At 37.5% G+C, this 14,791-nt stretch overlaps 1 protein-coding gene across 1 annotated transcript in view; it reads right to left on the bottom strand.

The window, feature by feature from the left end:
- LOC150110580 (cilia- and flagella-associated protein 43) overlaps positions 1-14,791 on the bottom strand; it is a 258,702-nt gene that overhangs the window by 103,175 nt on the left and 140,736 nt on the right. Inside the window, exon 7 of the mRNA XM_090401995.1 lies at positions 876-1,044. Within this exon, the coding sequence (XP_090258121.1) occupies positions 876-1,044 (169 nt within the window). The remainder of the gene's footprint in view (positions 1-875; positions 1,045-14,791) is intronic.

The following is a 14,791-nucleotide window of genomic DNA, read 5'->3' as shown; positions in this document are numbered from 1 at the left end:
GTGATAGTGGATAAGTATCTGAAATTTTGAGGACACATAGCCAAAATTGTGAGGACAACACAAAGGCTTCTGGGAATGATACGGAGGACACTGATGTGTAGAAGTAGGGAGATTCTTGTTCCATTGTATAAGGTTTTGATTAGGCCACACATATTGTGCCCAGATTTGGTCACCTGGTTTTCAGAAGGATGAAGAGATGTTGGAGAGGGTCCAAAGGCGACTGACTAAGGTAGTTTCTGACCTCTGGAATGTCGAGTATGAGGAAAGATTGAGAAGATGTAATTTGCAGAGTCTGGTGGAGAGGAGGAAGAGGGGAAATATGATAGAGACCTATCATATTTCCAAGTTGGTAAGGGGTTGTTAAAGGATCAATGCTGGAGAGGTTCTGTAGAAAATAGTGAAAGATCAGGGGAGAACCTGAGGTCATCCCTGGAAACTGTATGAAGAGGGGTGTGAGTAGGGGAGTGAGAGGCAGGTTTTTTCGTGTAGCTGTAAATGATTGGAATGCCTTACCTGAGAGTGTGGTGTCTGCAAGGATTTTGAGTGTGTTTAAGACACAGTATGATGAGGTGTGTGTGTGTATGATAAAAGGACCTCCCAGATGAATCTTTGACTCTATGATAGTAATAATAATAGGGATAGTAATAATAATAATAATTATCTTAAAGTACAAGCCATTAGGAAAAAGAAAACCAGGACGTCCTCTTAAACGATTCAACGATGACTTCTAAGGCCAGAACAGGCCATGCTAGGCCTAAATCCTTGATACATATGATGATGATGATGATGAATATCTACGGTCACTATAATATGCTCATTCATGCACAATATAGTACATACGTACATACATTAATTATTACTCTAAAAGTACAGACCTGGTTTTCCAAAATAAATTTCTTTCTTCTCATTTGACACAATTTCTCCCAAATATCTCTTTCTACACCTTCAGGACAATTTGTAATACCATCAAGCTCAGAAAAAGCAGTATTCAGGTCATCAGTGCTGTAACTATTGTGAAATCCATGAACAGTGTGCATAAAAGTTCTAGAATGAAATAAATATAAAACAAAATTACAAAAAATATGCATAATTAAAACAAACAAACAAAAACAACTTTTTGTTTGTTTGTTTTCCAACAATTCTGAAAATATGAATTAGTTCTTTCATCAGAAATTCATTTACAAATCACAGCTAAATTAAAGCTTACATTATTATTATTATTATTTCAGGCAACTCTAAGGAGTCGACAGACTCATCGAGGGAGGCCCTAATATCATGGCAAGAACAACTATTCGACATCCACACAGTATCTATCATACCTCGCCTTGAACTCATTCACGGTCGTAGCACCCACAACAGACTCTGGCAGCTTATTCCACTCATTCACCACTCTCCAAGTAAAAAACCTAGCTCTAACACCCTTGTTAACCACATTCTTGCCCAGCTTCCATTCATGACCCCTAGTCCTCCCACCACCAGTCCTATTTTCAAAAATATCTTCTGGATTCATCTTATAGAAACCCTTCAGTAATTTGAATATCTCAATCATATCACCCCTTTTCTGCCTATTGACCAATTTTTGCAACCCACAAATTTTCAACCTATTCTCATAATGTTCATTCCACAGACCTGCTATCATCTTGGTCACTCGTCTCTGTATCCTCTCCACTTCCTCCCCATCACGAAGAAACCCTGGTGCCCATAACTGGACACAGTAGTCCAGATGGGGTCTTATCAAGGCTCGATACAGAGGAAGAATAACTTGTTTGTCTCTGCATGTTAAAGAATTTTTCAGAAGTCAAGTGATTTGATGAGCTCTGATATCTCTCCATCGACCACCCTCCTATCCATCTCACCAACCCTATGTCCATCCCCATCTGCTCCAGTTTACTGATTAGAGTAACATGTGGTATCCTGTCAAAGGCCTTGGCAAGGTCCAGTAAAATCACTGTAAACCCATTACCCTTATCCAGTTTAGCCATCACTGTGTTATAAAATGTGAGCAAGTTACTGAGGCATGATCTACCTTTCACAAAACCATGCTGTTCTTCCATACAGTATCCCATTTTCACCTATCCATTCCTGTATTCTCCTCTTGACTATTTTCTCCAAGACTTTGACAATGATTCCTGATATGCTGATTGGTCGGTAATTTACAACAGCAGTCTTGGAACTTTCTTTCTGCAGTGAAACTATTTATCCCCTCTTTCCACCCCCTTGGGACTAACCCAGATCCGAGACTCAAATTAAACAAAATGGTCAAGGGTACTGACGGTTCTTTAGCCGCTTCACGTACGACATGAGCTGGTATACACCATCCAATCCCACAGATGTTTTCACATTGAGGTTTTGTAATAGACTATTCAACTTCACTTCATTCATCACCATTCCCATATAAGCTGTTGGTTCTTTCATCCCTGCAATGTCACCACCTGATGATATATTCTTGCAAAGTGCTCGCTCAGTAATTCCACTATATCAACTGATTCGGTTATCTCCCTACCATCGGCATTCTTTAAAATCATTCTGCCGCATACATTTTTTTTTTTACTTGCAACATATCGAAAAAACTGTTTGGGATTCTCTTTAGCTGCATGGCTAATTTTCTTTCATAATCCGCTTTTGCTTTTCTTACCACACTTGTTACCCTTCCGGCCTGCGCTTTATACCGTTCATGTGCCTGCAGGTCACTTTTCTCCTTAAATTCCCTCCACAGTTGTTTCTTTTTTTGCAGCTCAAGCTTAATGGTGTTGTTATTCATCCATTTAACCCCTACTTGATTTACTATTCGGACTTTAGGTATGCAGTCAGCCACTGACTCCTGCAAACACTCCTTAGCCACCTCCCACGCACTATCAACATCCAGCCCTTCCAGTTTTACATGCCATGGCACTGAACCAAGCAAACTCCTATGCTGGTCATACTTACCAGCCCAGTAATTCCCCACGTACCATGTCTTAATTGAAAATTCCACACATTTAGCCACCTCCCAACTCAAGATCCAATGATCACTCTCACCAATTGGTGGCAACGTGGTCATATTCGTTACAGCCAAATTCTCAGATGCAGTTACTAGGTCCAGCACTCCCTGATCCATAGTATTTTCCATTACATGCTGTCGCAGATAGTTATCCCTTAATAACTGCATAAAATCCAATTCCTTCCTCCCATGTGTCCTGTCCTCACTCCAATCAATGTGACCATAGTTGAAATCTCCCATAATAATTACCCTCCTTCCACTCATTTCTTCTATTTGCTTGTGCATACTGTCTCCACCATCTTTTCCATTACCTGGTCTATAGCAGCACCCAATTGTATATTTTGTTCTGATAGCCACAATCTCACACCAAATGGCCTCAAATGTGCTCTTTTCTCTATCCTGCAATTCAACTTCTATTCTCCTTGGCTGCAGCTCATCAGCTATTATCACCAATACTCCTCCAACCATTTTATTCTCCCTGTCATTCCTGAACACACACTATACCCATCACATTCAATCCCACTAGCTATATCATCTACAGTCAGCCATGATTTGCTAATGCCAATAACCTGTGGTCTGGAAGTGCCAACCATGGCCAAAAGCTCTTCCTTCTTGTTCCTAATACTCCTAGCATTAATGTACATGAATTTAAGATCCCCATTAGCCACATCCCTACCTTGATGCCTTATATTAACTATCCCATTCTGATTTGTTGTCCTTATTCACTCAGGCATATTATACACATTCATACATTCAACTGCCTCCCTAAGGTCTGTATATCTACTCCCCCCCCCCTTAATAAATCTAGTTTCCCTGATTTTACACATCCACTACATTCAGCAACACTTTTTCAAGTCTCCTTACACCATATCCATTCAAATGCAAGCCATCCATCTTATATAGATTCCTTTTGCCCATCAAATTCACTCTACACGTCCACAAATTCCACACCACTCGTCATACCTAACCCATGCATAAAGTCACTTGCAATTATGGCCCTCCTTTTAAACACCTCACTTTCATACTGTGGCAAAAGACTTACATGAGACACTTTTTTTGTACAATGAAAAAAAGAAACAAATATAATTTACAATGAATTAAATATTACACTATGGTTAATAAAAAATAAAAAATGGGCAACAATTCGATTAGATATGCATGCAAGTGTGAAGAAGAATGGAATAAAAGACTGCCATGACAAGGATGTAGCAAATAATTGGAAAGTGGCTCTGTATACAGGTTTAGTTACTAGAGATTGGTGAATGAAAAGGTGCAAGGGTTTGATTTCATGTAGATAGAATGGCAGAGTGATTGAGGCATTGAATATTAGGAATAAGTGGCCAAAGAGTTCATGATGGTAAAAGGAACAAGAAGAATGTGAGAATAGAGCATGGAGGTAGTTGAGAGTAAAAGATAGCAGTGCAGTTGGAAGGGTAGTTAAGTGGTTTGCCTAGGTAGGATAAAGCACTTTTTTTTGTGAAGATAAACAGGGTAGAAATGGAGGGGAAGTGCTGCTGCTGATCATAGTTAGAGGAGTTATGCTCATCCAAGATGTAAGGGAGAAATACTTAAAGTGATTTCAAGACACTATGATGTTCATTTGAAGTGAACAGGCCAAAGCCTTTTAGGTAGTCGTTGCTAAAGACTTGGTAATGTGGAGATCACTGAGAAGCAAACTAGCCTAGAAAATAAAGAGGGGGGTAATCATTTGCCAATCTGACTGACCAAAAGTGGTGGTATGCGAGTGTCATGTAATAGAAATTTCAATGCCTGGTGTTGAAACCACTGACCCACTTACTGGAACCCTGAAGTGGCTTGAAAAAGATCCATATTTGATCCCTAGAGCAAGGTTTCCGTACCAGGTTAAAAAAAAATTATAAAAATTAATTAAAATAGAAAACATAATGTTAGCTCACCTATGGTATTAACATAATATAAGTTTACAATGTTTCATGGATGGCGGTGACACACACAACAAAAACATTATGGGTCATTTTAATTATAGTAACATAACTGATAACCTCTTGTTCTCTCCCTTCTTGCCATGTTCATGACTTATTTTTCCCGGTATTAACAACACCACAAACACTTTTATCAACAAGGATGTTTTATTAATGCTAATATTTCGCTGATTTTCAACTCAGCATCATCAGAGCACAACACACATGTAAACGCGACAGTGAGTGAGTGAAACAATATAATTGCAAAAGACAAAAGATCTAAAGTCCTATTTTTGGCACCCTCTAACGGGAAAAAAAAAAAAAAAAAAAAAAAAAAAAAAAAGCAGCAGTTATCCAGGAGTTTTTCTTAGGATAACCGTCTCCCAAATTTTTGGCAAATTAATGCAACCATATTTGTTAAGGTTGGGAGAATTCTTCAGAGCCATTGCTGACTCAAAAAATAATCTTTCAGATCTATAACGACTCCTAAATAGCATATTCGTTTTCCTCCATCTAATCCTGTGTGAAGAAGTGTCCAAAGCGTGGTCTGCCAGTCCCGACTTGCCATAGTAATAGTAGCGAATGTATCTTTCATGTTCTTCCAGGCAGATGTTCACTGATCTTCCTGTTTGCCCATAATAGGCCAAGTCACAGTCACATGGAACTTCATACACTCCTCGGTGTGCTAAAGGGTGAAGTTTATCCTTTGGCGAGCGGATCAGAGTTGCCTGCTTGACATGAGGCTTGAAGGTGGTGCGAAGGCCATGTTTCAACAATACTTTGGCTATCTTTTCCGATGTACCTCTGATATAGGGAATAGAAATGGTCATGTTGTATTCTTGTGTATTAGGGGGGGGGCAGAGTAATGGGCCTATGTAGTATTTTTTCTATTTTGTAGGGATTGTAGCCGTTGGCTAAGAACGTATGGCGCAGGTACTGGAGTTCAGTGGTCAGAGCTGAAAGTTGCAAAGTTTTTACACTTCATCAAACAAATATTGAAGCAATGTATAAAACAGATGGAGATATCTTAGATGAGGTGGAAAAGAGAAGGGATCTGGGGATGAGGATGGATAAGGACCTAAAATTTAGGGGCAACACTCATAAAATTATGAGGAAAGCACAATAGATTATGGCAATAATCTGGCTTAAAAGTAAGATTATAGTTCCATTATATAAGGCATTGATCAAACTACATATGGTTTAGGCTAAACACCCTTGCAATGTTCTGTAACTGAATGAAAAATCGTAATCACAACCAAATACGAGGATATGCTCACTTGCAACTAATCTAAGCACCCTTGCAATGTTCTGTAACTGATTGAAAAATCATAATCACAACAAAATATGACGATTATGCTCACTTGTAACTAATCATTCACAACTTTTTTCAATCAATCAGCTTCAAAATGGATTTGACAGAAATTTGTTGTATTGTGGCTGTGTTGCTGCACTTAAAACCAAAAAAACAAAAACAAAAAAAAGTGTGAAGAACACTAATTCAAGCTGAACGCAGGCTAACATATGTGGACTTAACATAAGGCATTATTTTTTAAATTACTTTGTAATGCCACAAGGTTCAATACCATGGCAATATGATAAAGTAATTATATTTAAGAAGGCTTAAATGCATTATATTTTTGGCATACGATGATGTATTTACTACAAGAAATAAATAAAAAAAAAAATACACATTCATACCTCTAATTTGTTTTTTCTTTGCTAATAATTCTATCCAATTGCCTATAACATTTGTACAAACTTTTCCCCACAATTTTTCTGTAAGAGTGTGATTACTGTAATCTTTCAATTTTTTATCATAAAGATCAGGACATTTTTGTAATTCTAAAATTAATTTTTCTGTATCTAAAACACTGTTTCATGATGTGTCATTTCCAGAGTCACTGTCAAACAAGTTTAAAGAAATCAACAGTTCAGTACTGGGGTGCTTAAGGGTCAAAGCTGTATAACTGAGAGGAGACCTCCACATAGCCTTTAAAGGATTGCGGAGAACTGACCAGGGCTTCTCACCTAATGTCCAATCCTCACCTTCTCGTGGTGCACCCTGTTGGGTATCTACTTGGATACTGAACAAACGAGGATGGGCTGGCAATTTGGGATTTAGCCGACCAAATTGTATTCTTATTGGTTAAACCAAAATTAAAAATGATGGTACAGCAAGACAAAATTTCATGCCGGCTGGGGTGTCACCCAGTTAAACAAGGCCCCCGTTGTTTTCGCCAGGGAACCAGGGTGAACTGCGAAAAGTCAGCTACTGGAACAAATCTGAAAACAAACCCCAACTCAACATCACCAGAATTAAAGATCGGTACTATCAACGTAAGAAGCCTGAATGGCAAAGAAATGGAGCTAGCTGAGGAATTAGATAAGTACCAGATCGACATAATCGGGGGTGACTGAAACAAAAAAGACCAAAACTGGTGAGATCTTTCTGAGCAATAAATACAAAATGTTATATTCAGGCAATGACAATCAAGGAAAAGAAGGAGTAGCCATAGTATTCAACACAAAAGACAAAGCTAATCTTCTTGAATGGCAGTCAGTCTCAAGTAGAGTAATGTGAGCAAATATGAGAATGAGGAACTGGACAATGAGACTTATTTGTGCCTATGATCCCACAGAAGGTTCTACTAAGGTAGAAGTGAAGGAATTTTTTGAGGCTTTAGAAAAAACCACTGACACAATGAAAAACGAAAAGTTGGTCCTTGTTGGGGATCTAAATAGCAGAGTAGGAAATGATTGTGAGACATACAAAAATATTTGGGGAAAATTTGGAGAAAAGAGCAAAGCTAATAATAATGGCAAATATCTGTTGGATTTCTGCTCAGCACATGGACTGATTATTACTAACACCATGTTCCAACATAAAAATGTGCACAAATTCACATGGAGAGAAGAGGCTAGGAATAAGAAAAGTCTCATTGACTATGTTATTGTTGATAGTGATGTTTTCTCCCTGGTGCAGGACACCAGAGTGTACAGAGGATTTGAAATTGGAAGTGATCACTATCTAGTCTTGAGCAAGATAAAATTGAATTTCATATTGAAAAGAATAACATGTAAGAAAGTTTTAAAGCAAATAAAAGTTGAGCAGCTCTCAGATGTGAACTGTAGACTAAAATACACAAAGATTATTGAAGAAAAAATGAAAGAGTTTGAGAACAGGAATCAAACCTTGGAGATTCAGTGGCAAACTCTGAAGAAAACATTGATTGATTCTGCCAGAGAGGCATGTGGTGAGGTTGTCTGTAAGGATAAAAAAATCAGAACTCCCTGGTGGACACAGGAAGTTAAAGAGGCAGTGAAGAAAAAGAAGAAAGCATATCAAAAGTTCCTGGCAAATAAGTCAGCTTGTGCTCTTAGAGAATATAGAGACAAATGCAAGAATGCTAAACACTGTGTAAAACTAGCTAAACAAAAGTCATGGGAGGACTTTGGCAAGAATATAGAAAATACATATCAAGAAGGTGGCAAAATATTCTGGAGGTTGTTGAAGAAGCTTAGGAATGGAGGAAAGTGTGCTGTAAAAGGAGTTAGAGATGATAAAAGTGACATGAAAATGGGAGAAAAAGATATCCTTGAAGTATGGAGTAATTACTTTGAAAAACTTCTAAATGAAACAAGCAGTGATGACAGCACAGTGCTAAAACACACTGACCAGGCATGCAGTCAGGAATACATATCCATACTTGAAGTAGAAAAAGCCATCAAAGGCTTGAAATGTGGAAAGGCAGCAGGAGTAGATGATATTCGACCAGAAATGCTGAAGTATGGTGGTATAAGAGTCTTACAGTGGCTCCACTGCATAGTTCAGAAGGCCTGGACAGAGGGACGAATTCCTGATGATTGGAGTAGAGCTCTCATAGTACCCATATATAAAATGGGAAATAAAACTGCATGTGAGAATTACAGAGGTATTTCCCTACTGAGTGTTCTCCTGGCAAGATCTATGCAAGTATACTTGAGAAACGGTTGAGAAGAATTGTAGAAGAAAAGCTTGGTGAAGAACAAGCTGGATTCAGGCCAAATAGAGGCTAGCAGGATCAGATCTTCACTTTACGACAAATAGTCGAGAAAGCATGGGAATATAACAAAGATCTGTATTTAAGTTTTGTCGATTTGGAAAAGGCATATGACAGGGTGCCAAGAGAGAAGCTATTCAATACGCTGCAGTTATATGGTGTCAATGGGGCATTATATCAAGCAATACTTAGTCTTTATTTGAGTTGTAAGTCAGCAGTTAGAATTGAAGGAAGTACAGGGAGATGGTTTAATGTTAAATCTGGTGTGAGACAAGGGTGTACATTATCCCCTCTGTTATTCATTATCTATATGGATCACATTATGAAGGAAAGTGGTATTAAACATGATATCAAAATTGGAGATGTTAATGTCAGCTCTTTGCTTCATGCGGATGATGTTATACTTCTAAATAAATCCACTACAAGTCTGCAAGATTCTCTGACTAAATTGAATACCTGTTGTAATAGATATGGTATGAAGGTCAGCAATAAAAAGCCAAAGACAATGAAAATAGGCAGAATCATTGAAAACGTCAACTGTGTTGTGAATGGAGAACCTGTGGAACAAGTAAAACATTTCAGCTATTTAGGCACGATTTTTACTGAAGATGGTAAATTAAATATAGAAATAGACAACAGAATAAGTAAAGCTGGTTTGGTGGGAAGTCAATTGAATAAATTCATATGGAATAAGAGAGAAATTAGTCGGAACACTAAATTAGCTGTATACAAGATAGTGTTGAAACCAGTTTTAACTTATGGATCTGAGAGCTGGGTCAGAAGTAAAACACTTGACCAAAGACTAGAGACCACAGATATGAGAGTCCTGAGAAAGATTATAGGCATGAACAGATGGCATCAATGGCAATATCATATTAAAAACGAGGATATTAGGAAAGAATTTGACATTGTCAGCATCCAGGAATGCGTTAGCAGAGCTAATCTCAAGTGGTATGGTCACTTAAACAGAATGGGCGAGGAAAGATTAGCAAAACAAGTGTTCTCTGCCAGGTTGGCAGCAAAACGACCCAGAGGAAGACCAAGATATAGGTGGATTGATACGGTACAAAGTGCCTTAGACGATAGAAATATAAGATCTGATAATGTTGGAGTCTTGACAAGTAACAGACTGATTTGGAGGAAAATTGTAGATAGGAAATTAATAATGATGTAAATTTTTCATGTAGTACTATCATATCCTGTACACCCCTTGAGGGTACATAGCAGGAATTTGATGATGATGATGATGATGACAGTTCAGTACTATGCTAAGAACTGCAACTGAATAGTCGCAAGTGCAAGCGACTATTCAATTAAAATGAGTCATATCAACAGGTATGAACCTGTTCATGTCTGTTCACATGACTCATTTTAATTTGTGACAACTGTGTCACTAGAAAAATAGGGCTGGTTACATTATTTTAATCTCTGTGATTATTTAGTTATATATGTAAGGATTTGTATTAAAAACTGAGAGTTTTATTTTTACAACTAAATAATTGTGCAATAGAAAATCACAATGGTGCATATAGCCTTAAAATGAAGAGATTTGATTACCTGGTTTTTTTCAAAAGGATTAAGGTATACTGAAAAGAATGCAAAGATGATTGACTAATGTGGTTTCTGTCTCTGAAATACTGAGCATAAAGAATGATTTAGAAATCAATTTGCAGAGTCTGGGGGGGGGTGATAGAAACATATCAGGACATATAAAATAGGAGAGAGAGAGAGACTGTTAAAGAACAAGAAAGTTTTGCATGAAATGTGGTGGGTGACTCAAATGCAATGCTTGACAGTGGTGAGTAAAGAGATGGTGAGGATATTTCAGGCGTGGTTTGATGAGCTATGCATGTGACAATGGGTCCTCCCATGATGATTGTTTGATTCCAAGGAGGTGTGATAATGATAGTGATAATAATAATAATAATATAATAATAATAATAATAAATGATGGAGCATCACCAAGTAGTGTTGAAATGGTTGCATTAATTAAGTCTGTTAACCCACGAATTATTGGAATAAGTGTAACATAGTTGCATGAGAATGCAATCCTACCAGGAATAGAGATGGAAGGGTTGATGTGTTTAGTGAAGACAGAAAGGGTAAAAAGGGAGGTGGAGTGCTACTGATTATAAAAAAGAGTTATGTCCGTATATGGTAGAGATGCAAGAGGGAAATAGAGCCAGTGGTTTTCAGGCATTATGGTGTGAGATAGAAATGAATAGAATGAAATACTTAGTCGGATGTTGTTATAGACCTGGTAATGTGGATGGTAGTAACTATGAAATGTATAATAAAATTAGCCAAGTAAATAAGAAAAGGGCAATCATTATGATGAGATAGCAACTAGAAGTACAGAAAAGTTTCTTGAATTTTGAGGGACAACTAACAAGGCAGTATTCTCAATTCTCATTGATATTCTCATTAGGATGCTATTATAAATCAGGTGTCGAATCACTCTCCAGTTGATGACAGTGACCATGAAGTGATTGCCTGGATGGTTGCCAGCAATGTGAGGATATTCTGTAAGACAAGAGTATGCAGAACTACAAGGCTGGTGATTATGAAAAGCTCAGGAGTTGGGTGGGAAGGAGAACAATACTGTTTGTTTGATATTTAAGAAATATTCAGCAGAAGCAAGTCCAAATGTATTCCAAAGATCAGAAGGTTAAAGGTAGGTGTGAAATGAATGAATGAATGAAGAGATTAAGCATGCAATTCAGAGGAAAAAGGCATTATGGAGGCAGCATAAGAGGAGTGGCAATAATGAATTCCACGAGGATTACGAAGAACAGGCAAGGAAGTGACTTGGTTGGTAAGGGTAGCAAAAGTAAATTATAAGCAGCAGTTATCTAATGAAGCCATAAAGAATCCTAGGAAGTTCTTTCAATATGTAGCTAGCAAAAAATATATAAATAAATTAGGAAGGATGAAATGATTTGAGAAAATGGTATAAGAACAACTGCTGAAGAAGATATAGTTGAGATATTTAATTAGCAGTTTATTAAAGTCACTCATTCCTGAGAATGTGACATCATGGAGAATTTGAGAGAAGTTGATAATGAGGAGGAGGTGAAACTGAATGTAAGTGAGCAAGGGGTATATGGGGAATTGAGCAAACTTGATATTCATAAGCCTTTGGAGCTTGCTAATATATCACCACATATTTTGATGGAATATGCCAAGGAGTTGGCATTTGCCTTGACATATCTGTTTAATATGAGTCTTGCAACGAGTCAAGTTCCAAAGGAGTGGAAGGAAGGCAAGATTGTTCCATTTCATCCATAATTGGGTTGAAAATAATGGTATTATCTTTGATGAACAGCATGGATTTTCTAAAAGAAGGTCATGTTTTAGTAATCTACTTACTTAATACAATAAGGTGACAGCTTCATTTGACAAAGGAGATGGATACACAGTAGTATACTTAGATTTTGCAAAAGCTTTTGATAGATTACAGCATGATAAGTTAATGGTCAAACTAGAGCAGATAGGGTTGGATATTAGCCTAGTGCATTGGTTCAGAGACTGGCTATCTGATAGTTATCAGCATGTTATGTATTGGGGGAGCAATATCCAAGAAAAGGAATTTTACCAGTGGTGTGTAACAGGAGACTGTTTTAGGACCATTGCTGTTTTGACTTACATGTCGATATCAGAGAATGTTTGAATAGGAATATTCAGTTGTTTCCAGATGATGCAAAAAAAGAGATGAACTATGAGGAGTTAAGCAGATGTGGCCTTATAAGAAGACTTGAATATATTGAGTGAATGAGTCTGTGAGTGGGGATGCCAGTTCAATGTTGAAAAATGTAAGGTTTTAAAATTTGGGAAACAAAGATAGGATGTAGAATTTACGCTTGGTGGGAATATATTGTTGGAGGTGGAGGATATAAACGATCTTGGGGTCATAGCGGATAAGGATTTAAATTTAGAGGACACACTGCCAAAATTTTGAGGACAACAGAATGAATTCTACTATTGATGTGAAGGGCACTGACTTGTAGAAGTAAGGAGATACTTTTTCCATTGTATTAGGCTGTGATTATGTCATGCAGACTACTGTGCACAGATTTGGTCATCTGGTTTTCAAAAGGTTTTCAAAAGGGTTTTTCTAGAGGGAACTGACTACAGTAGTTTCTGATCTCTGGAATGTTGAATATGAGGAAAGTTTGAGAAGATGCAATTTACAGAGTCTAGTGGATAGGAGGAAGAAGGGTGATATGATAGAGAAATACAATTTGGTAAGGAGTTGTTATGGGATTCAGGTTGAAAAGGTTTTTCATAAAATGGTTGGATCAAGGAAGAACAATATGTCATCCCTGGATAAGGAGAGTGTGAAGAAGGGAGTGAGAAGAGGTATTTTGCATTCAGAGAGCTGTGAATGACTGGAATGCATTACCTGAGAGCGTCTGCAGAGAATTTGAATGTGTTTAAGGTGTGGTATGATGAGTTGTGTATATGACAAAGGGATCTCCTAGATGAGTCTGACTCCATGAGGTCTTAGGATAATAATAATAATTTTCAATGAGTGTTCTGCTATGTAATATTCAGATTAACTAGCCATATACTTGAATAGGAGTACAATTGGTTTGATGAATTCTTTGGAATTTTTATCATTCAGTTTTTCCTTATATCTGTTGCAGTTGACATGGTGGTAGAAGATAAATTCACATCTTGCTCTATCAGTAACATATCTGTGCTACATTCTGCTGAAACAAGTAGCTGTGAAGTCCTCTTTTACTCTCTTTCTCTGCCATTCCATGTATTTTTACCGAACTTAATCTGAACACTGTCTTTCATTTTCTTCCTTAACAGCTTTCCAATAGCTTAACATTTTATCTTGGAATTTCTACATTTTTAAGTAACATGTAACAATCTGCTAAAGTTTAATAGCAGTTAATTTTTATTCTGAAAGAATTTCCATCACAACAAATAAACACTTGCTATATTATTATTATTATTTTACAGCATCTCTATGGAGTTCGGAGACCCATCGTGGGAAGCCCAAATTAACCATCACACTCACAAATCCTATCATACCTCTCGTTGAATCCATTCACTGTCAGGGAACTCGCAATCAATTCTAGCAATCCACTCTACTCACTCACCACTCTCCATGCAAAATCAGGTCCACATACTCCTACTTACAACACTCTTACACAACTTCCATGGATGGCCTCTAGTTCTCTGACTATTTGTCATATATTGTAAATGTTTGATTTCGTCAATTTTATAAAACCCCTTTAATATCTTAAAAGTATCTATCATGTTCCCCTTTTCCTGCCTATCTACTAAACTTTGTATATAATCTATGCCATAGGAAGTATTCCACAGACCTGTCACCATCTTGGCCACTCACCTCTGAATCTTTTTGACCACCTCCTGGTTCCCAAGAAACCCAGTACAACAGTAAGGTAGTACAACACCACTGAATATGGTGTTGTACTACCTTACCCCAGTAAGGTAGTACAACACCATATTCAGTCCTGAAGATATTTTAAAGCGCAAACTTAGTTTGCTCACACTTGGATAAAGGAATAAACTAAATTTATTATAGTCTAACCAAGTGAAAAATAAACTTTCAACATCTTTCTCTAAATCCAGAGTAATTTAATAAAAAAAAAAAGGTGGCACACCTTTTGGCAACTCCTATAGTTAGAGATGACCTCACTAGTGCTTCTGCCTGGTATCTCCACCACTGGGCTTGGCTCCCACTGAAGAGACCTCGATAAAGGTCGAAACTAGTCTGGGTAGTGGCCAATCCATTAATGCATAACATTATACATATCTGCAAGGAGAAGTGTTTTGCATTATGGGAGATATAGGAA

Source organism: Typopeltis vanoorti, chromosome 1 (genome assembly GCF_054136105.1).
Source record: "Typopeltis vanoorti isolate ZY-2024b chromosome 1, IOZ_Tvanoo_1.0, whole genome shotgun sequence".
NCBI lineage: Eukaryota > Metazoa > Arthropoda > Arachnida > Uropygi > Thelyphonidae > Typopeltis > Typopeltis vanoorti.
This window is presented reverse-complemented; position numbering and strand designations above follow the sequence as displayed.